The sequence below is a fragment of the Syzygium oleosum genome, unplaced genomic scaffold, assembly GCF_021117445.2.
Source record: "Syzygium oleosum isolate NSW1041296 unplaced genomic scaffold, Sole_v2.1 Sole_v2.23, whole genome shotgun sequence".
NCBI lineage: Eukaryota > Viridiplantae > Streptophyta > Magnoliopsida > Myrtales > Myrtaceae > Syzygium > Syzygium oleosum.
The window spans coordinates 1689300-1712024 of NW_026607507.1; the positions used below are offsets into that span (position 1 = coordinate 1689300).

Consider the following 22725-nt stretch of genomic DNA (forward strand, 5'->3'; position numbering starts at 1 on the left):
TCAACGTGGGGCCCAAACGGACCACCTTCCATTTGTCCCACTCAATGGAAGGATAAGCACTCCCCTCAGACCCTGTCATATCATCCAGCCTCCCTCCCTCCCTCCCTCCCTGCTAATTGGATTCAATCTTCCCAGTCCAAAGTGCAAGAGGACGCACACACACACCAATCTTGGGGAGGCTTCCTCTCTCACTCGAATTCCACGTCACACTCCATGATATAACCCAAACCCACCTCCCTTTGGTTCATTAATTCCAAAGGGTCGGCAGCAAAAGAAATCAAACCCCCCATAGAAGCAGCACTCTTTTATATTAACCTTCTCTCCCACAGCACCAAGTACCCCCCCCCCTTCCCATTAAGGAGTCCCCCCCCTCCCCTTGTAAAAAAAAAAAATGGATCTTGATGAGTGGGAGTTGCTGCCTGTCGATAGCTATCTTGATTTCAATGAGGGTGACAAGGTCTTCTCCAGGAGGCACGGCCCCCCTCCTGATCAGAAGAGTGTCTTCAACATGGATTACTTCCGGTGCCCGTCCCCGAATCCGAAGGCGCCGAGCCGGGTCGTCCCCGTGCCGATCCAATTCGATCCGCCGGCCCCGGATGAGAGGCTGATGAGGGAGATCATCGAGGTGCCCGTGGAGATCAAGCTCCCGTCCCTGATCACCGAGAAGATGATCAAGCCTCCTGATGACGGTAAGGCCGTGGGACTGGAGGAAGCTGACCAGGACATGGTCTCCCAAGTCTTCTTCAAGAAGATGACGGAACCCGAATTCGCCGACATGAAAATGGACTCGCCGAGGTCCGGCACTCGAGGAATCGTTGTGCCCCAGATTGATGCCGGAGCCTTTCAAGGCGAGGCAGTTCTTGACAGTTCTTGCTCTCCAAGAAAGAGGCACGAGGTCACCGCCAGAGATGTCGTGGGCGTGACCAAGAAGCAACAGGGCAGTGATAGTGATGCAGAGGAGGCCGCTTGGGATGAGAATAGAGGTGGTCTGAACATATGGAAATGGGGCTTCACAGGGATTGGAGCTCTCTGCTCTTTCGGTGTCGCTGCTGCTACTGTCTGCATCATCATTCTTGGAAGCCAGAGGGCTAAACAGAGCCAGCGGAATCAGAAGCATCGGTTTCAGATCTACACCGATGACAAGGTGCGGCAAAATTTCCCCAAATTGAGCACTCTTTCATGCAAAAACTGGTTGGAAGCCTGTCCTTTTGGCCTTATCTTATAAGTGCTACACCAATAAGGTGATGTCTGCATGAGCTTTCTCTGGTTGATATGCTGCTAAAACAAGTGAATCATACATGGGACTTTCATCAAAAACCCGGTATTCTATGATCTGCAATCTTCTTAAATCAGCCAAGAAAAGTAATATGTACAGCGTATTAACTGTGAAATTAGTGCTCAAGAAGCCTTCCCAAAGAAAAAACAAAACATGTTTTCTTTCAAATTCCAGGTGGTGCATGCCATTAGTTATTTCTCAATTCCCAATCTTAGGAACTTTTGGAGCTGAAACCAAAGCCTAAAAGGCCTGATTTTGCCAAAGAAAAAAACACTGAGGAGCTCAACATGTGATTTGCAGAGAATTAAGGAAGTGGTTCATCAGGCAACCAAGCTGAACGGAGCAATTTCAGCAGCGAGAGGGGTTCCTCTGAGCAGGGCTCACATAACTTACGGAGGTTACTATGATGGCATTGGCATTTGAAGAGAAATTGCCACATCGGTTTGGTTTGCACAAAAGAGATTCCTGAACGAGGTTCGTTAGGGTCCACAATCTCTATTCTCTAGTATGTTTTGCCAATGCAGATTCTCCTTATACCAGATTGACCATGTAGGGTCTTCTCTATCTGTTAGTGTATATGCACTTAAAGATCCTTACTTTTATCTGCATTTTGGATGATGGGTTCCTTATTTATTATTATATTTTGTGTATAATTGAATATGATACAACACTAATTAGTATAAGCTGTTATGGTGGTTTATGTCATGAATTTGACGGAGCCTAGAGTCGTTAGGTCAGTCGTTTCACTGATCCATTATCATGAGTCGATAATCGCATCTTCGTTGTGAGAGTGGATGAATCTCCTTTGATAATTTCGGGTCACGAAACCACCATGGGATTGTGGTTGCGATTAACAAAGTAAATCTCGAGTGGGATGTTTTACCATGGCGCGGTACGAAGGGCATGCTCGGCATTTGATTTGTGCCGTTCGTCGGAACAATTATTCAACTGATTAATGTTTTGGCAGTACGACAATATAGCTAGCTGAGTGTAGGATTTGCACCAATCCTGTGGGCCAAACTCTGGATTAGCAGTGAACTTCTAGTTAAATGGAAAGAGAATCATGCACTATATAATTTCAAGGTCTAGCCTCGGCAGTTGTATGCGAAAAATTAATACTTTGATGGATGATGGTTGCTCTATTGAATTATTGGGTCATAGATGCGGGGTCAGTCTCGACCATCGAAGATATTTTTTCTAATGCCAGGCCACGATAGAGATGGTGACTGATTGAACAGGTGACCCTAATCCAAACAAGGGACTTCAATTGAGCCATGATGTCCATGACCCACATAGAAAACTGGTTCCTCGCTGTCTTTATGGTGCAAGTTAAATGTTTCTGAATGTCTCCTTGTCAAAAGGTGATGACGATGGGGTTTCCACCAGGATTTTGAGAGATTGGTTTGATCAAGCGATGGATTGCAAGAGGACAACCCCATGTCATTGGCAATCCCATTCGATCTGCCCCGATCGGATGGCATATGGCCCGTGACATGAGCAAACATTCAGAGGCAGACAAGAGAATCGGTTTCGGATGTTCTTGATTAATCGGAAATGGCAATCACCCATCATTTCCTTAGCTAGATATATTGACTTAGGAGGGACGGTGAACAAAGAAAGCATGTTTGATTTGGTCCCGTTATATTTCCACAATTTCCGAGAGAGCCTTTTTGGTACAGTCTTTCCATGACAGTTACACTTCTGTTCTGAAAGTGGGTACAAACACAAGGTGTTTAGCAAAATTCTTATAATCAGAACAGCTTTTTATGAAGTTGTCTCGCTTGGTTTCGATATATTATCAAAACAAGTTAAGCCCTTCGAGGCGAAATTGTGACCCGGCACAACCATAGCACGGTCGTAGTTATACCGGACAAACGCTATGCTTTATGGGACATTTTCCCTGAAATTGTAGAGCTTTCGCATTGGTCTTGTTCCCCAAACACTGACAGGTTTCTGTACTTGCATCTTGCAGTGTGTGCCTAAAATTCTATGTAATGGCAAGGAACTTGTGATCAATACGGATTAGGCAGGATTGGCAAACTTGGGGAGATAAAGAAATATTAGGAATAGGTACTAGCTGTTGCCCGGAACATTATAAACCCATACCTAATGCTGTACTTAATCCAAACTTTAAAGTCTTATTCAAGCAGCTAGGATAATGTCAACCAATTATGCATATCCATTCCCTTTCATTAACCTCCGGCTTTAAAAGTGGGCCTGGCACTGATTCTAGCTTCTTTTTTTTTTTTGGTCGAACACTGATTCTAGCTTAGGTGTTCGCGTCTTTGATTAGTTTACACAAGCAATGTCGTATCCACCAAAAGACACGTGAAGTTAGCAACCCCATTAAATATATTGAAGCAGATAAAGCATCATGATTATATTTATGTCTCCTCAAAGTAAGACGAACAGATACTGTTTAAATATAGGGTTAATATCACCAAAAATTTTAAATTATATCACTTATAACATATTTACTTCAAAAAAAAAAATTTGACACTAAAAATTTCAAATTATACTCATTGTGACATATTTACCCCAAATTTTTTTTTTGTGACGCCAAAAATCTCAAACTATGGACTTTGTAACACATCTACCTTGATTACAATTCCGTCCAAAATTACTATTTATCGTCTTCTCCAAGAAAAATTGCACTGTTCATGGTCTTCGAAGTTACTTTTCATCGCCTTCTTGCTCGGGCGAAGCTCTTCCGGAGCTCGTCCGTCGCTGCCCATTGCTGCCTGGACCTCCGGGTGCCGACCATGGCGGCCGCTCGAGCTCGAAGCTTGGCCATGGCCGCTCCGCTTGTGCTTGAAGCTTGGCCATGGCGGCCGCTCGAGCTCAAAGAGCTGAGGCTGCTGAGAGAGGAAGGCGGAGGTGGTGATCGATTGGACGGAGTGAGGAGGGGGATTGCGGACGGCGTGGAGGAGAGCGCGGGTCCGGGCGAAGATCGACGCATGAAACGCCATTGATGGGAGCTCGATCGGAGGAGGAGGAGGAGGAGGAAGACGACGACGATGGGACGACATTAAGAAAGACATTCGGGTACGAATTCCTTGCTTCAGCTCTTATCAAGAATCACTACCTTTAATCAACCACGAGTTTTTATCTTTCTTCGAACGCAAATTAATAAATGCCCCCCGGCTTTCCTCGTTTGGGTTTTTCTCAATTTTCTTTATGCTGCTTGAGGCGGTGTTGTGGGTGGCTTGATTTGGTATCAAGTTTGAGTTTTTGCATCGTCTGCTTCTTCGAAGCTTGTTCTGAACTTCTGATGATGTGGGGTTTTTGAATTTGTATGGCAATTTTGAGCTTCACTGGAGGTACGGTTCTCTGATGGCCTACAATACCCAAAAAACACATGAAGTGCCAGCCTGTGTAAATATTTCTGGTTTTAAAGCTTCGAGCTTGAGCGGCCGCCATAGTCGGCAACTACGACGAAGCTCCCGGAGGTCCAAGCGGTAATATGCAGCGATGGACGAGCTTCGGAAGAGCTTCGGCCGAGTGAGAAGGCGATGAACAGTAACTTCGAACACATTGAACAGTGCAATTTTTTCTTGGAGAAGACGATGAATTGTAACGGACGGTAGATATGTCACAAAGTGCATAGTTTGGGGTTTTTGATATCACAAAAAATAATTTTGGGTAAATATGTTATAATGGGCATAATTTGAGATTTTTTGTGGTATTAACCTGTTTAAATAGCGAGAACAATTTATTATGATCAGAATAAATGTAGAAGCCGCGTGGGAATGGACCTAATATGGAAGGAGGCATAAACGATTGATATCAAAATGGGGAGGCCAACATAGTTCTCTCTCAATGCTCAGGCAATTAGATTTAGATAATGAAAAACTATGCTTAAATTCGGAAAAATGACTCACTTTTAAGATTTAAAACTCAATTTTTTAGTTACAACTGGATTTGAGCACCCGGGCTCGGGACTCCGATGCCAGGGCACGAGTCCCCAAGGCCAAACCAAAGTCTTGTGCCTGAAACCATGCGGCTGGCCCAAATACCAAGCACTCACACTTTGGGTTGCCGATGCCCACCCCCGGGTCCCGGCAACCAAGGACGGGCCCAAGTCCCCATCGGTCGAGCCACGGTCACCCAAGGATGAGACCGAGACCCTACCACCCGCGTGTAGGATCCTCGCGGCTAGGCCCCAAACCTCAGCGCCTGTGTCTTGGTCCACTGAGGACGTGCCTAGATCTCCCTAGGCCGAGCCTAGATTCCTTGAGGCTAGTGCCACAAGCTGGCAGTTCTTTGGCCGCAGAATAGCCCGTGAGGCACTTGGCGACTCCGATAAGACTCAGGTCAGCCTTCCTTCTATAGTTGTTCTGAAGAACAGTACAGTGAATCACATCTTCGTATTGGATCGTACCACGCTCAACTTAACTCGGGCATCCAGTCTCTCGAGCGAGACACACAAAACGCTTTGGGCACAACAACTTGTTTCGGCCTGTCATGGTCTCATCAGGAGAGCGACATCAACTTCCAACCAATTTGTACACGGGAGGCCAACCCCACCTTCAGAGCTCCTAAGGGTAAAATCGTTCTAATTTAGAACTCCTAACACAAACCACCATGACGCCATTCTGACGACCCAATTGTATCATCTTCTCTGCATCACTTACTCTTCACTATAATGATATCAAGCTTCACTTACAAGGGTACAGGAGTATAAGAAAATTACGGTCCGTGACACTAGGCTTGAGAGCCCGGCAGCCAAGCCCAGTTACCTTGCTCTTGCACTCAGGTCACCGATGCTTATGCTTGGTTCCCCTTAAGTGGGCCCAAGTCCACAACAAGCTGGGACCTCGGCATTGTTACCAGAGTCCCTTGAGGCGAGGCTCGAGATCCTAGCACCTGTGCTCGGGTCCCTCGCAATTGCTCAGGCCTAGGCCAAGACCTAACAATCGAGCTTGAGTCCCTAGTGCCTGAACCCGGGATATGGAGTTATACGGAGTTATACTTGAGACTTTTCCTCAAATGCATGTTTCGTAATTTTCCAGCAACATATGTCGGAAAACGACTTCCACATCATTTGTGAAATACATTCAGATGTTCGGAAGTAACTTGAAAATAATTTTTTTTGGAAAATATTTTCCAACGATGATACCATTGCCTTCCTTTAACTTTTTATGAATCGCATTCATCCTAACGAGATCATCCATCATATATTCATTCATCGTTTTTAATAAAAGTTGATACTAAGAACTTGACTTGAACTTGACTTGACTCGGTTTGCATGCTCAGCGCCGGGTACTCTGCTCCGTCTTAGGTACTCAAGTAGCCCATGCTTTGACTAAACAGGATAACTGAGTAGCTCAATCTCGAAGCCGATTCAAAATTTAGAGGGTCAACCTCGAATGGGGTGACGTCCTGCGTCTGGGTCGTCGAGGGATTCGTAGCTCGGGATTCGGAAGTTCATTTGAATCCCACCACCGGTATATAAACTGTCATGAATTATCCAAAATAATAAGGGTTAATTCCAAAAAACATCAATTTTGCGCTACGACAATTTCTACTAACTTTTTTTTGCTCCATAAAAAGATCAACTTTAGGTCGAGGACAATTATGGCCCGAACTTTTTTTGTCCCGTAAAAAACACCAATTTTAGGTCGATGGACAATTCCGCCCGAACTTTTTTATCTTGTAAAAAGCACCAACTTTCACTTAAATCCCAAATCTGACCCTTATTGACTTAAAACCATTGATTTTCCAACTTGACTATTCCACCTGAAGAATAAATCCACGTGATTGACCTGATTTAAAGATTATTCATTGTCTTATTCTCTAAACCACAGCTAAGAATAACCAGAAACCTGTTCGTCTCCTTCACTTCACCAAGTCAAAAATATCTCCGTATTGAATCTTTCCGCCAAACTTCGTCGTTTGTCGTAATCAAACAATAGACCACCGCCCGTCGACAGACGCCATGAAGAGATTCGCTGCGCCACCACCATAATTTTTTTCTCAAACAAGGGTATCTTCGTACGTAAAATTAATGGGCCAAATTTGTGATTTAAATGAAAGTTTGTGCTTTTTTACGAGATAAAAAAAAATTCGGATCAGAATTGTCTTTCGACCTAAAATTGATGCTTTTTTATTTAATTAACCCGAAATAATAAAGTTTTCTGGACGTGTTACGTTACTTTCGAGTAATCGAGTCTTCTCGCTCGTGCCCCGGAAAGTAATTGCGTGGGACGATATATCGGCGCCGCCAACCGAGATGGCGTTCTTGTCCTGCGTGGCGTGTGGGTGTGATACAGCTCACCACCAGCTGAGCTGAGGGTTGATGGGGCTGCTCTTCCTTTTCTATCTGCCTTTAACCACCGCTTTTTTGAGTCTTCTCTTTCCCGCTAGGGAAACAATGCGAGAAATCAACGACGGTCCATCCCAGAATTTGCGGAGCAATAATGCAGAGAGAACATATTGTACGTTTTTATTGACTATTGAGTGTGTTTGGACAGTTTCTCCTCAAAATGATTTTCTCGTTACTACAAATTAGACCGTAGCCATAACTTACTCTTTTATCGGGCCTTCGAATTTTGGACCGGTTCGACATCCATCCATGCATAATTCGATTCGTGTGAAAACAAAGGAAATCGATGTACAATCTCCAACTAGCCGAGCAAACCAATTTCGTGGTGGCTCGATCGCTTAGGAAGACGGAAGCTCGCGCTGCAACGTACGGACGCCATCCTCGTGAACTCGGCGAGGTGCTCGCTAAGTCTCCGTAATGTCTATCGGGCCGAGCCTCACATCGGGTCATATGAAATACCGGGAAAACGGGACTTTGAATAATCAGGACTTAGATTTACACGTGATGTATGTGCAATCGGCACAAGCCTTCTTTGTAACTATTTAGACTTTCACTGAACTGATCGTTCCTTTGACGAATGTTTCAGCACGAGGAATGACATTTGTTTGTTTCTTATTATGTAATGATGCAGTTGGGTATTCAACGAGTTACAAACATCGGACATCGGGCATTGATTTGCCTATGATACACGGCGTGCATAGATAGAACAGGACAAAAAAATACGAATTACAAAGAAAACATCCGAATATAACGTTGTACGACATGGCACGCCTAATTTATGCATCGACGTGAATTGATGCGGTATCAACGCAATTCCAAGCGCTTGACATACGAAAGCAAAATTGAGATATTTTAGATGACGCGAAACACAAATTCGATGATGACAAGTTGGCGCAAATTGCCAATTCTATTCCTGAGTCTAAGAATGTTTCATAAGGAGCAAATTTCATGTGAAGCGTTAACCAACTTGGTGACCCTTTCGAAATTAAGCACCAAGGCAAGAGCCGCAAACCACTACTAGGAATGAGCAACCGGCCCGATTCAACCCAAAAACCGAATCGACTTGGCCTTATCTGGCCCGTTCCAAGCCGTTCGATTTTCGAGATAGAAAAGAACATGGGAACTGCCTTGAACAGTTCGGTTCTCGGTTTTTAGCCTTGAACCGTCTTCAAGGCCAGTTATTGGGTTAAACTAGTTTTGAACCGGCTCAAAACCAAATCCTACAAAATCTCTTGGATCAAGTCCAACATAAGCAGGCCATTATGATGTTTCAATTTGAGAACTTCTGCCATATAATAAAGTAATTAAACAAAAAAAAAGATCGGTCAGTTCAGTTCGAGGATCTATCAGTTTAGGGCTGTTTGCAATCACAAATAAGATATTGATTCTGTTCTTTTGTTAGAACCGGTTAAAGTAAATCCGTTTGTTAAAATTTTTTGCCCGGCACAATATTGCCAAAAATTGATCCCTTAATCAATTTTAGAATGTAATCGAGAATAAAAAAAAAGTAGATTTTGACTCGGAACAAAAGAGAATCAAATTTTTTTTTCTTTTTCTTGATTTTTAATGTAGCTTCTAATATCCACAGGTCACCTCTCGCCGTATCTGCGAGATTAAAAAATTTTAATAAAAATGTTATTCATAAAAAAATATTTTACCGGACATGAAAAAAATTTATTTTTACAAATATGGCCAGCGACTAGGCCATAAAAAAATATATTATTAATAAAAAAATTTATCACCATGGCCAGCGACTGTGCCATCGCAAAAAAAAGGAAAAAATATTTTCAATAAAAATATTTTAATAAAAAAATGTTAATAAAAAATATTTTACTGGCTATATGGCGACTGAAGCCATGGCAAGAAAAATAAAAAAATATTTTCAATAAAAATATTATTAATAAACAAATATTTATAAAAAAATATTTTACCAAGTTATACTGGCGACTGCGCATGACAAAAAAATAAAAATATATTTTCAATAAAAATATTTTAATAAAAAAATATTTTACCGATCATGGCAAAAAAAAAAAAAAAAATATTATTAATAAAAAAAGTTACCGGCCATGGCAAAAAATAATAAAAAAATTATTAATAATAAAATTTTTTACCGGCCATGGCCAAAAAAAATAAAAAAATTATTTTTAATAAAAGTATTATTAATAAAAAAAAATTTAAAAAAAAAAAAAAAAAAAAAAAAAAAAAAAAAAAAAAAAAAAAAAAAAAAAAAAAAAAAAAAAAAAAAAAAAAAAAAAAAAAAAAAAAAAAACCCAAATTTTTTTTTTACCATTTCCCTAAATCCCGACCCCTCCATTTGTTTTTGTCGGAATGGAATGGGCCAAACAGGATAAGCACGTTATCTCGGAACCGATCACCTCTACCCGGTGCCTCGAACCCCTTTCCTCCCCGACCCCTCCATTTGTTTTTGTCGGAATGGAATGGGCCAAGGGCCTTTGTACCCTCTGTCTCTCTGTCAAAAGAAAATGCAATATCAGCGGAATGGCGACGAGCGCGAGGACCCCATATTTTCGCACCGTCTCCTGTTCTTCAATCTTCACCGTCGAATTCTCCCATCACGGGAAGACGGGTAGCTTCAATAATAAGTAGAGAACAAAAAAGAGAGAGAGGGGAACAGCAAGAAGTTGCAGGATAAAACAGAGAGAGAGAGAGAGAGAAGCAGAGGACGTCCAAGAGGCTGACGAAGAGGACAGGCAGAGGCAGAGGCAGAGGCAGAGGGGCAGAGATTGCAAGTTCTTGGAGCAACGCCGAGGGGGAAAGAGGATCTGGGTCGTGTTTGTTTTGACGGAATTCTCCCATCTTTTCCCCGAGAAAACTCGTTGAGCTTTTGGATGCGCTTGCTTCTCCTACTACGGCTTTCTCCTTGTAAGATGCCTCTCTTCTTCTCCCTTCTCCTTCTCACATCCGACCTCTCTGTCTCTCTCTCTCTGTCTCTCTCTCTCTCTCTCTCTCTCTCTCTAAGTCCTTAGTTCTCGGCTGCAGGCTAACTGGGCACTTCCTCGCTGTGGATTTCCTTCTTCATCTGGATCGTTTAAGGTACTCGGCCTCCGGATTCTAACTCGACGTTTGAGTTTCGACCCGCTTTCGCTCTTGGCATCTGAATTTTTTGCAAAGTAATTGGCCAATTGGTCTCTTCTTCTTCTTCTAGCTGTGATTTTCCCGACAGTTCCATCGTTCATTTCGAAATTGGCTTCTGGGTTTGCCTTGATAGTTGGGGCAAACTGCGAATTTGACGCGCGTCCGAGCTTAAACTGCTTAGCTTCATCGTCTCCCTCCTGGGTCTTTTGCTTCTAGTTTGCTCTTCTCTGAAAAGCTAATCTTTTTCCCTTTGTTTTGGCCTATCAAAGAAGGTGGTCTCCTTCGTTGGGTTGTGGAAATGGAGAAGGAAGATAAGGGTCAAAGGAGCGATCTTAAAGCATCGGAGCCTGATTTTCTCCTACAGTGGGGAAACAGGAAGCGGCTCAGATGCGTTAGAGGCAAAGAGTCTGGAGTCTCCCACAAATTCAGCGGCGGTATTCGCCGGAAAATTACGTCCCAGGTCGATCGCTGTTTCATGGCGGCTGCTGATAAGGAAAATTCGCATCTTCAAGCACATCGCTTCACCAGGTGAAGAGGAAATTGAGTTTTTTCTTCTGCGCTTCGTTACGGATTTTGCTGTTTCGAGAGATTGGTTTGGCATGTGGAGAAGAACTTGAGATAGGGTTTCAACACGAGTGGCTCAACTTTCACTTTGCTTTCCAGGAAATGCAAGATATCTTAAAATCTGATGCAGTCAATTAATCGTATAAATTTTTTAGGAAATTTACTTCTCTTTTCCTTCTGGCAGAAAGGTGAGGATTGTCGGCTGAGAAAATGAAATTGGTTAAAATCAAGAAAGTATGAGGACTGCAGTGCTCATAGTTGTTCTGTTGGGTTACAGGAATTCTGATGGGACAACGCATCGGTCTACCTTGAACGAAAACCCGAAGTTGGCGTCGCCGGAGAAGGAGGACCGGTACTATTCGACGAGAGGATCGGCTGGTGTGGATGATAATGGGAAGGTTCCGGTGGACGTGAATGGTAACATAGAAGATAGAGGGCTGGTTTGGCCTAAGCTGTATATTGCTCTTTCGAGCAAAGAGAAAGAAGAAGACTTTCTTGCCATGAAAGGGTGTAAGCCCCCCCAGAGGCCTAAAAAGAGGGCCAAGATCATCCAAAGAACATTACTTGTAAGAATCTTGCAAGAAGCCCTTATTGTTCCTGGAGTTGATATATTCAGCCTTATTCTGAAGTTTCCGTGCTAATTTTGTTCTGCATTTTGTGGGGTTTTGGCAGTTGGTCAGTCCGGGGGCGTGGTTGACTGAGATGTCGCAAGAAAGATATGAAGTGAGGGAGAAGAAGAATTTAAAGAAGGTAATATAGTTTTTTTTTGGTAAGGAAAAGAAGGTAATATAGTTTGTTATTGTTTAGATGCTTAATTCACCCCTTTCCTTCGTTTTCCTCGCTGATTGGTCTGTGTGCTTGTGATGCAGAGACCAAGGGGCTTGAAGGCCATGGGTAATGTGGAAAGTGACTCGGAGTGAGTCTGTTTTATGGATGATTTTTTTAATGATGACGGAATGGTTTGAGGATTTGTTATGGAGCGAAGTGGAAGAGTTCTTAGTGTATATGTTGTGCTTGTAAAGTAAGTCGTCTTCCATCTTAAGGCGACGAGAGTGGTCGATCGTCTCATCGCCCTGTAATTTTGACTCATTGTTCTTTGTCATTGGGATGATTCCACCATGGGGAAAAAAAGGACGATGCCGAGAGCCTCGTGCTTTTGCTCCGGTGGCTATTGAAATGTGTCTAAATTTTAATTTGTTCATCTTCTCGACACGTTCATGATGTGCAATGTATTTTGCTTTCTGAATGAACGGATGTGGAAGTCCGAGTTGTTGTATTAGTGCAAGCCGCAGCCTGGCCTTTGAAATTGTAAAAAGTTGGAAGTTGAATTGCATTTTTCTTTGCTGCAAGTTTCTTTGCTTTTACCAGGAAAGGAGATCCATTTGGTCCTTAGCCTGCGTCGTTTGTCAATGCTAAGCTAAGGTCTCGGTGTGTTGGCAGAAGTTCGGCAATTTACGTTTGAATTTGCTGCCTTCCTTCGGCTGAGTTGGCAACTTGTTTCGTAGATGTCTATTAAATTATCGAGTGTACTTAATAGATGTACAAAAGTGAATTCTAGTCGTCGAATCTGGTGGGGAGGTTCAATGGGACTCATCATTGAATGATTCAACTTTAGTTTATGGGACTCATCATTGAATGATTCAACTTTAGTTTACTGCATATGTCATTGTCATGTGATAATTCCACCATAATTTGAGATGTGAAAATCTGGGAAGTCGTGGCCGTCCGGCTGACTTCGAGGTTCTTTTAGCTTTTATGGAGGATTCTTGATTTTGCCTTTATTTTGAAGAAGCTGTTGTGATTTTCTCGGCGTTGGAAGTTGCTCTTGTATGACAGATGCCTCTGAGTTCATTTACTTGATGATGGGAATCATTCATCATGGTGTTCGTCATAGAGGAAGTGGTCGCTGGCGGCCGGGTTGGTGGAAGGCCATAACCCGGTGGCGAAGGAACCCAGAACTAGGGAGACCTGACTCATAGCCATTTTGAAAGGGTCAAAAGGAAAAGGGATCGAGATCACTAGGAAAGAGAACCAGCGCGCATCCAGTGTCAAAGAAACACAGAGAAGGAAAGGAGGAAGAAGGCGACTGGAGGATCAGCAACTTCGCCTTTTCGATCAGAAGCCAGACAGAATTAGAATGCTTCATAATGGGCAGAAAACTTGAAACCTAAAGATAGTCGTGTCACCAAATACAGTGGAGAAGGAACGCGAAGGTTCTCACACATCGTGAGAGCTTCTTGGCCAGGTAGGTTTTAGCATGTACCACGACAAGAAGATTTTACAGATGGTCTCCACCCAACATGACATGATGCAATCTATCAAAAACTCGAAGAAACTCCAACCAAAATGCTTGCTGAGGATCCTCAATGAACTTGGTCAGACCAGCGACTGCTACTGAGAGAGAGAGAGCTCCAACATGTACTATGTACAAGTTTGCAAAAGTTACGTCGTCTTCAGTAGTAACACACAAATTTAACTCGTCTGGTAGCTATTCTGCGCTAGAACAATTACTACAAAATTACAAAACTTTCGGACTGATTTCAAAGAGGGAAAAGGCACATACTCAGCCACTCTAAGCAGGAAGACACTTGCTGCAAACACGAATATGCTATGTTGGTATAACTTACAGCAGGAGTCATCCAGAGCAGGATTTTTGTAGATCTGATGCAGCTTCTCTCGCCATAATCCTCGGATGAATGAAAAGTAACGGTAATAAGGAAAGAACATATGGATCAAGGACCAGTCACACCGGGGAAAAGTTCCGATATTTTATTGAAAACGTCCATCACCTGTGGCACAAGGATATAATGAGGTCATTTCCAAGATGAGAACAATTTAGAAATTTGTCTAGGTTGACTTTTACTTTTACTTATCCTTCATTAAAATCTTGCGCTCAAGCATTTTGACTTTTATTAAATCTGAAAAACTTCAAAACTTTCACGAAATGCCAACGTTAACATGTATATTTACATGTTAGCTTTATTCCAACCAAAGAAAAAACATGTATATTTACATGTAAGATTTTTATAAATTTTTGAAATTTGAATAATAGTTTAAATTATGGCAAGAAAGCAAAAAAGAGATTTTTACTTAAGCTGAACCAAGCACACCCTAAAACTGTAAGTCTGTGTCCTGTGCATTTCGCGGTATGCAATTATCAAAAAGCCGGCACTTAAGTCAAACACCATCAGTGTAAAACACCCTAAAACACCATTCACGCAGTTGCCATTTTCTTGAGTAACACCATCAGTGTAAATAGGTCAACTCGGTGAAAACGGAATACTGAACATAGAACAAGAGATTCACAGCAAAGATCGATGAAATGAAGAAATAATTGTTCCCGCTAATAATTCTTTTCTAAGTTCACCAATCACCATTCCAACAGTCAGAATCTTGATCCCATATACCGTTTATCAACTCTCTAAAATAGATTAATTTAACATAACTTGCCTAGGAGGTTAGAAGGCATTACCTCCTTGTCGTTTTGATATTTGGCAATGCTTAGAGGGTTTTGAGAACACTGCAAAAGGGGACACCATATTTCATTAAACCAATGATCGATGCAAGATTTAATCACTGATTTTAAGCTTAGCAAACTGATAACTGGTACATACATCCATGATTGCCTGCTGCACTCTGGGGTTTTGAAAAGCCACTGCAACTTCAGGATTGGCCATTATCTTCGAAATGACTTCTTCAGGTGTAAGGCCAATTTGATCTGCAAATCAACAAAATTAATCCATATGAAGAATTAATTGAAGACATCTCAAGAGAACTACAGCATTCTTGTAAAACTCTGCAATCCATAACAGCCACAGGGCCCCTTTTCATTCTTGCTGCTTTGATCCTTGAACCAGCAGTGTGGTTTGGACTTTGAAACATCTAACTATCATATGGCCAAGAAATGTTGGAAAAGGAAAACAAAAATAGATACATCAAAAGTGCAGGTTTTGCAAATTCACCTTTCCTTTGATGTTCTACAGAAATCTATGAACACAGTTGCCTCCCATCCCCCCCCACAAACAAAAAAAACAAAAGAAAAAGTATCCATCAAATTAATGGAAGACTTGGCCAATGCAGTCAATCAGAAGTGAACACCATTGTATGAATTACAATGCTATAGATGAGTGTTGATCATCAAGGAGTCTAATTGTCAGGTTCATGCTCCAAGCTTTCAATTGTCGTAGATAATGTTGAAAAGTTTTCACATGAAAAATGAGATTGCCAGAATTAAGTGAGAAAGCAAAGCAGGCATCAGCAAAGTCAACAAGAGCTCCACCAGTTTTTAAAGCGATTCAGTTTTGCTGTTTTGCTCAGGTAGCAGTAATTAAATGCTAACAGAATATGAATAGAAAAAGACGAAGCATCCGAAATTACCAAATCAGCAATATAATGATAACTACGCTCCTGCAAATAGAAACTCTAATGAACCTTTTAGCAGATATAGACTTGCTATTCAATATTCATCATGGGAAAACGCACTTAAGGGACATCTCTTTTAATGAATATTGTCGCAACACATATTGAGGAAATGAAACTTAGGGAAGGAATTCGTAGTCAGCTCCATACTTACCAAATTGCTGCTTGACCTCAGGACTACTAAGATCGAAGTTTTTCAAAGAATCCATCATTCTGCCGTCCCACTCACTGCTTCCACCCATATTATTTCTGGAAAAAATGCATATGCATATGTATACGTCATCGTGAAATCTCTTAATCATTATAGGACAAAAGCTAAGCTCATTGAGCTATGTTTGGCTGCTTGTACAAATTATAAGCAGATTACTGTTTCAAAAGCCTAAAAATGAAATGATATGGACAAAAAGTAGCTTGGTTCTGATTAAGAAAGCACGCAAAATTGCTAGAAGCTCATACAGTACTATAGTGGTCATTCAGAGGAAGTGACTCGTTGACAAAGTAACTGCAGCAATTCTTAACCAAATGGAAGGATTAATGCAATTGCATGATGCCAGTAAACATATCTACCTGAGCCAGTGAAACATAAAAACAAAGTACTTCTTATACTACCATCAGCAAAGAAAATAGTAGTCTACAGAAATAGAAAAACTCTAAGAATATCTTATAATGGAGTTCCTAACAAGTCAAATAAGTTCTGTTTCGAATTTGAGAATTATACTTAAGTTCTCTACCAGCAATATAAGGCATTTATTAATAACAGCCATCTGAACATTCACAGGAAGTACAGCATTACAGAGTCAAATGAACCACCAAGTTACACAAACTGCAGCATGGATTGCAAATAAACAAAACTATTTCGCCAATGTCATTTAATCATCCTTCCCTCAAAGTGAACAATGACCTGGCTAAAACAATATGGATGAAGAGTTAAAGGGAGAAACTTACAGCATTTCTTCCAACTGTTGACGATATTGTGGATTCTGCAGCATCCCTGACATGCAAAATGCAAACATTAGTTAGCTTGCTACATAACCAAAGTTCACCCTTAATTTCCTTATTCTGCATATCAATAAATAAGCAACAAAGGAGCATAAAAACATCGCTCCCAGTGGAATCATATGCCCAAGTTCATAGATTAATGATCAATGTGAAAGATCCTGAGAAACTGGTGCTAAGTATAGCTGCCATACTTTTTGGAGTCTCTACTAAAGCTATGTAAGACAAGAGTCGTCAAATATGTCATACAAAGATGTACTCACATTTGAAGGTTTCAGGGTTCCTCATCTCCTCAGGTAGATACCTAAAATAGATTAGAAAAATCAGAAATTTCATGATGGCAAGGACATCAACCAACTTAATAGCTTGGAATTCAGCCAGAGTCTCATAGAGAACTCCATCTCTTTTATTTCCAAAAAGACAGGAAATCATACAATGGACAAACACAATTGGTGATGAATAGAGATTCGAAAAGCTTAGATAGCATTGAAGGGTAATATATCTTGTAACTCAAGGATTGTGCAACTTCAATATCCGTATTGTTCAAAAGCATTTGATATCCTCAAGTAATCCAAAATCAATGAAATCCAACATAAATAAATATATCATAGAGAGACGGATAGTTCACCAAGCATAGCACTTACACTCATATATAGCAGTATGCATATGCAACGAAATGACAGTCAAAAAAGTATGACATGAACAAACCAACAAGGGAAGCTATATTACGGGAAAACCATCTTCTGCACAGTTGGATCTTCCATCATCTTCTCCAATGCATCCACAGACAAAACGGAGCTTCCTTTTCCTGCGCAGTAGACAATAATTCCAGATTAGCATGTATAGGAATTGTGCAGATGGGATAGACGATCAATCAAAGATTTCTGAGGGATGATTTGTAGTCAAGGTCAATTTCAAAGAAGCAACTGCTATACATGCTTGCGAGGAAATTTAGATGATGAAATTTACGGTCCCATTTACAGTTAATTGTTTCAATTTGACAATTATGTATCCAAGATTAGATGATATCCACTGGTAATTTTAATTTTTTAATCTATTTGGTAAACATCTTCACGATCCTCAGGAAGAGTTGATGAGCATCAAAATCTTTGTCAAGATATCCGATATGATCTGAGGTGAAATGGAAGTCTTGGTTATGATAAACTCATAAGCAGCATAAGTACCTACAAATTTTCAGATCATGGTTTTTCAAAGCCTCTTCTTTTCCTACTCAGCAGTGTCCTTCAACCCAAGAACATGTAATTTGTGTAACTGGAATGAAAATCCACCAATTATATTTCTCTTTGCAGCAGCTTATGATATTTCCTGCAGCTCATCTTATGATATTTCTCTTTATCCTCACATTACTGTCCCTACCACTTCCTATATCATCTTGTGCACCTTCCTGGATTCCCCACACGGATCATGGAAACGCTGATACAATAACGAGCCAAAGCACCTTAACATACGGACTAAATTCCGAAGTGCATAAGCACTAGGTTTCAACCGCAGGATCAGTTGATGTGTGTAAATGAAGTGAGGGAAAAGCAATATCAACATCTAAAAGAGATAAAACGAATGCAAAGTCTACCCATGTTCGATACATTCACGTACCAGTTGATTTGGATGAATCCGAAGAACTATCCACCGAGTTAGAAGCAGATCCGTTTTGAGAGACCTTCATCAATGCAGAGATAATTCATAAGACTACAGTAAGAAAATAAAATTTTCCTCTCCATCCAGAGAAAGACTTACATTGCTGACAAACTGAGTAGCTTCAGATGAAGTTGTTTCTGTCACATCCTTGAAGCTTTCAAAAGGACTCTTTTGCTTTGTTTCTTCTGGAGAAATATCCACAAAAGCTGCAAGTGCAAGTTCCAGCATGATTTATCATACAGTACTTTCAAACACTGTCCAAGTAATCACAAGTTACATTGTCATTATTATTAGCAGACAGAATTTCATTGGTCTAATTCAGGACCTTCCATAAGGTTTTGACTCTATCTATATAGAAACCAATTCCAAAAGCTTGATAACTGCAAAAAGAAGGAGAAACACTACTACAATGTGAAGCGAGTAGACAGCACTGTATAAAAGAAGTTGCTTTTAATGTATGTTCTAAACAATTCAGGTATATGTACACAAATTATTATGCTTCAAAATGCAAGCAACGCGCTTCTCCTACTGCACAATTTGTTCATAAATGGACACAATGGTTCACTCCGTGCGTCAATTTCCCAATAGAACCACCATCGCTAAGCAGATAAATCAACTTTAAGACAAGCTCAGAAAGGAATTGGAGATACTGCAATTCTGGTTAAGAGTGAGTGACTAAAGGGCTTCCAAAAGAAATCTTCATTACCATATCTCTTTGGTTCTTCCTCCTTCCTAATCTCATCTTTGACGTCTGCAACCGGTGCTGTTTCGGCTTTCACAGCTTCTACTTTTGTTGCAGATATATCAACTGTAGATGGCTGAGAAGTAGCCATTGGAGAGGGAGTGGGTCGCGGTGCTGAACCCATCGTAAATGGAGAAGGCGAGGCAGAAGAAAAGGGAGAACTGGCAAACTGGTTGTTTTGAGAATTCATCTGACCCATCATAGCCTTAAAAGCTTGTTGCATAGCATATTTCTGGATAAGTGTAAAAAGGCAATCATTGAACAGATTCATGAAAAGATAAAATGGAAGTGCAGACAAATGTTACCAAAAAGATTAAAACGAGCTGCAAGGATGAATTCGCCCCCTTTTTCTGATGAATTTACTATGTTGAATATTACCAATCTCTAAAAGGTTTGAAACTGTATTGGCCGTTACACAAAATGATATCCAAGAGTGATACAATAGACACTCAGGCATGAGAAGTTCCACAATGCACGGCATCTAGGTATATGATATGTCGACTCTCAACCCTTAAAATTTCTCCCCTTTCTAGACCTTTATGGTATCAATGAGCCATGAGAGACATTTTACAAGAGTTTGTGCAATCTAAACTGTTCCTTTAACATCACAGTTCTTAATGAAACAAAGGATTGACCGAGTGGTTACTCCCTCAAATAAATACAATGTCACTAATATTGCCTCTTCTTGCCAATTGCTAATTCAAAGGCCAACTCACATCCTTCGCATATTTACAGCAGGCAGACCAAAGAAACCTCATCTATCTAGAGTCATCTTAAAAGATCATCTATTCATAACCATCGCTCAAGAAACTCAAAGCCGCGTTCCTCCGTGAAACTTCAATAAACATATTTTTAGATTCTAATTTCATTTACAAATGCTTAAAGCATTTCACACGTGGGCCAACTGAAAACTTTGTATTTTGTTTGTGACAAAAGCATAAGAATACTGTCCACTACCCTAATTTTTCCTCTGTGTAAGAAAAACCCACAAGAAACGAAGCAACTTGTCAATGTCACTACGGCTTTAATATTACCTGTTCCGACAACAGGATCGTAAGACATCAACTCTTGTAAGTATTGTCTTAGTCGGAAAAGAGAGAATGACGTTTTGCTTCAAACCCTAGACAAAAAGAGAGGAAAAGAAAAGACATGCTATACAAAAACAAACTTCAGCCATTGAGACAACATAAAATGGTTGTCTAAGAACTTTCTTTAACCAAATTTGAGAAAAGAAACATTGGGCTTTTGGCAATTGACCACCTAAAAATGGGCCTTACAATGATCAAATTTCCAGATAACATGCACTTAAATTAGACACGGATATATAAAGGTCCAATAACTGACCTAGGAAGAAAAAGTATCCTCTATATCTGTCTATTGCTCTTACCTCCATACAATGCTAATCACCCAAAAGAGTTGCACATTTTGGCGAGACATTCTTCTATGGATAAAAGCACACTCTGGGTGAAACCATATTTGTACAACTAACGGTTCAATAGATTTACCCAGCAAAGCAAATAACACTCAAATACTTGTTTTGAATCCCCAATCACAAAGGTTGATGGAAAATTAGACTTCTGAACACTCAATCAAGAAGGCCTACTTTCACTTCAGTGTAAAAAAACAGCAGAAAACTTGATCTACAGATGAATGCAAAGGCAAACTCGGGGGGAAAAATCGTACCTTTAGGTAATTTGCCACCTGCCATTCAATTAAACTCGTTAATACGAAATCTAACCCATTTGCACGTCATAATTCAGGAAACAAGGACCTAGCAGAGTCCTACAGACTCACCCATGAAAATAGTGCCGAGAGTCCAACACCAACCCCAATCCAAAACAGAGGTGATCCGCTAGACAATCGACAAAATGCAGAAAGTAAGAAAACTACGTAGTCTTAGAGTGATGTGCCAAGATAGACAAAGAATATAAACACCAATGACCCCGAATACCGATGAAGACACAACCATGAGTAAAAAAACAGCAAGAAATTAAAGTGGCGGGAAAGGATAAGATGATTTACAAAGAAGATGGAGGAGGAGGCACCGGCGGCTGCGGAGCAACACCAACCGAAGTAGTTCCCTTACTTCTCGAGGAAGAAATGCTCGCGAAACATTCGGATTCCGCCGCTCGAGGCACTGCGCATCGTAAAGCGTTCGTTAATCTCACATCAAGACAAGACACGAAAGTCGACAATTATCCAATCTCGTGCAGAAAGTAATAGCTATCAACAGCTACTCGCCACCAAAAAAAAAAGAAGAAAACAAAACAAAACAAACTGAAAGAATCAGGCGACAGAATCAAGAGACATAAACAGCAACAGAATCACGGCTTTCGCCGACGCCTAAAGTCAGAGCAATTGGCGTACAGCCTACAGAACGGGCATGTATTAACATCCGACGCGCATCGTCTCGAGCTTCAAAATTCCACCGGAATCGATAGCCGTCCCAATTGTTCACGCACGCACGCACGCACGCACACGAGGAGTTACATACCAGCTCGATAGCGACGGAGATGCGCCGACTCATCCGGCCTCCTCCGACACAAGAAAGTCCGCGAGAAGAGGTGCTTCTTCCCGGGGACGACGGAGCCCCGGCCGCCGCTCCCGGCGCGGCTCGATTGTGAAGAGCTGGGGAGGGTGTAGAGGTGAGGCGAGACCCGCAAATTGGCCGCCATGGCTGCGAAGGGGCTCATGCCTCGGTCTGACAGCAGCAGCGGAGGAGGAGGCGGAGGAGGACGGAGGGAGAAATGAGCGCCTGGAGAGCCGAGGTTTGTGACGAGGTTTTTGCTCCCAAATCGTGCTCGCTTTCGTATTTTCTTTTCTTCGGATGGAATGGAACTTCGGGAGTGATGTCGAGTCGGGTTGTCGTTTGTAACCGGATTTGGGCCTCTTTCGTTGATGGGCCAGCTCCTTTTGGCCCATTTTCTTAAAAGGCCTCCCCCTCTCTCTCTCCACAAAACTTCTAAAACCGCGAGTTCTTCTTCGCCTTATCTAAGTTAAAACTAAGATAACGGTCCAATTTTTTGATATCGGAAATTCGAGCCCTCACTCTCTTCTCTTTCATCCCGAAATTTAAAAAAAAAATGGAAAAATAACACAAATTTTTCCTGAATTTTGGCCCAATATGCAATGTGGCCCTTGAATTTTTAATTTGTTCAATGTGATCCTTAAACTATAGCCCAATGTGCAATGTGGTACATGAGTTTTTAATTTGTTCAACGTAGTCCCTGAATTTTTTTGTACATGTTTAACTTAGTCCCTGAATTATATGAAAATGTTCGATAAATATTTGGCCAAAGTTCAGAAATCATTTGTATCATTTTCCAAAAAAAAAGGAAGGAAAAAGGGACGTGTCCCTAGACTAGAAGTGGCAAGGAAAAAAAGGGAAAAAAATTTCTGTTGGACTTGTGGCGAGTGAAACATCGGGTTCCTTAGAGAAGGAAATGCGGGTTTGATTCCATCCCTTTCCATTCGATGGTAAGCTCACGAGAAGGCGGCCACCTTGCATCGCTTATGGTTTCTCTAGATCACCATTGTAGTGAATATGGGGTCAAAGGTAATTAATCTGTATCGAAGCTTTGAGTACTCTGCATACGAAGACGAACTGCATTCCTTTACTTAATAAAGTAATTAATGTGTTTGAATGGGCCA

At 41.3% G+C, this 22725-nt stretch overlaps 3 protein-coding genes across 6 annotated transcripts; 2 read left to right on the forward strand and 1 right to left on the reverse strand.

Annotated features, from left to right (window-relative positions):
- Nucleotides 1-334: 334 nt before the first annotated feature.
- On the forward strand, nucleotides 335-1936 carry LOC115674629 (uncharacterized). 2 transcript variants are annotated; one of them, XM_030597086.2, is made up of 2 exons: nucleotides 335-1144; nucleotides 1492-1734. In XM_030597086.2, exons 1-2 carry the CDS (start codon nucleotides 392-394, stop codon nucleotides 1567-1569), a joined length of 831 nt encoding a protein of 276 aa, XP_030452946.1. In that variant the 5' UTR covers nucleotides 335-391; the 3' UTR covers nucleotides 1570-1734. The 2 variants fall into 2 exon arrangements, with proteins under 2 accessions (XP_030452946.1, XP_030452945.1); XM_030597085.2 differs by having other exon boundaries at nucleotides 337-1144; nucleotides 1577-1936.
- An 8151-nt stretch (nucleotides 1937-10087) lies between these two features.
- Nucleotides 10088-12462, forward strand: LOC115674841 (uncharacterized). Of its 3 annotated transcripts, none has more exons than XM_056321590.1 (6): nucleotides 10088-10484; nucleotides 10602-10655; nucleotides 10967-11225; nucleotides 11539-11827; nucleotides 11934-12011; nucleotides 12045-12181. In XM_056321590.1, exons 3-6 carry the CDS (start codon nucleotides 10996-10998, stop codon nucleotides 12051-12053), a joined length of 606 nt encoding a protein of 201 aa, XP_056177565.1. In that variant the 5' UTR covers nucleotides 10088-10484; nucleotides 10602-10655; nucleotides 10967-10995; the 3' UTR covers nucleotides 12054-12181. The 3 variants fall into 3 exon arrangements, with proteins under 3 accessions (XP_056177565.1, XP_030453215.1, XP_030453213.1); XM_030597355.2 differs by having other exon boundaries at nucleotides 10093-10484; nucleotides 12131-12462; XM_030597353.2 differs by having other exon boundaries at nucleotides 10093-10484; nucleotides 10970-11225; nucleotides 12131-12462.
- A 1196-nt stretch (nucleotides 12463-13658) lies between these two features.
- On the reverse strand, nucleotides 13659-21958 carry LOC115674735 (protein TIC 40, chloroplastic). The gene is made up of 14 exons (XM_030597229.2): nucleotides 21569-21958; nucleotides 21097-21211; nucleotides 20869-20926; nucleotides 20758-20775; nucleotides 19039-19306; nucleotides 18432-18538; nucleotides 18291-18354; nucleotides 17406-17484; nucleotides 16940-16980; nucleotides 16626-16671; nucleotides 15835-15929; nucleotides 14876-14979; nucleotides 14734-14781; nucleotides 13659-14050 (listed from the first exon to the last, which is right to left on the reverse strand). The coding sequence occupies exons 1-14, from the start codon at nucleotides 21765-21767 to the stop codon at nucleotides 13994-13996; spliced, it is 1299 nt and encodes a 432-aa protein (XP_030453089.2). The 5' UTR covers nucleotides 21768-21958; the 3' UTR covers nucleotides 13659-13993.
- Between the last annotated feature and the right edge of the window lie 767 nt (nucleotides 21959-22725).

What these genes read in the sequence shown, in the direction of transcription:
- LOC115674735 (XM_030597229.2), bottom strand. Translation starts at nt 21,767, where the DNA reads ATGAGCCCCTTCGCAGCCATGGCGGCCAATTTGCGGGTCTCGCCTCAC. An exon ending in TCTCCGTCGCTATCGAGCTG is followed by an intron (nt 21,212 to 21,568) that starts GTATGTAACTCC and finishes TACGATGCGCAG; the next exon opens with TGCCTCGAGCGGCGGAATCC. An exon ending in CTACTCAGTTTGTCAGCAAT is followed by an intron (nt 18,355 to 18,431) that starts GTAAGTCTTTCT and finishes GCATTGATGAAG; the next exon opens with GTCTCTCAAAACGGATCTGC.
- LOC115674841 (XM_030597355.2), top strand. Translation starts at nt 10,996, where the DNA reads ATGGAGAAGGAAGATAAGGGTCAAAGGAGCGATCTTAAAGCATCGGAG. An exon ending in CAAGCACATCGCTTCACCAG is followed by an intron (nt 11,226 to 11,538) that starts GTGAAGAGGAAA and finishes GTTGGGTTACAG; the next exon opens with GAATTCTGATGGGACAACGC. An exon ending in AGAAGAAGAATTTAAAGAAG is followed by an intron (nt 12,012 to 12,130) that starts GTAATATAGTTT and finishes CTTGTGATGCAG; the next exon opens with AGACCAAGGGGCTTGAAGGC.
- LOC115674629 (XM_030597085.2), top strand. Translation starts at nt 392, where the DNA reads ATGGATCTTGATGAGTGGGAGTTGCTGCCTGTCGATAGCTATCTTGAT. An exon ending in AGATCTACACCGATGACAAG is followed by an intron (nt 1,145 to 1,576) that starts GTGCGGCAAAAT and finishes TGTGATTTGCAG; the next exon opens with AGAATTAAGGAAGTGGTTCA.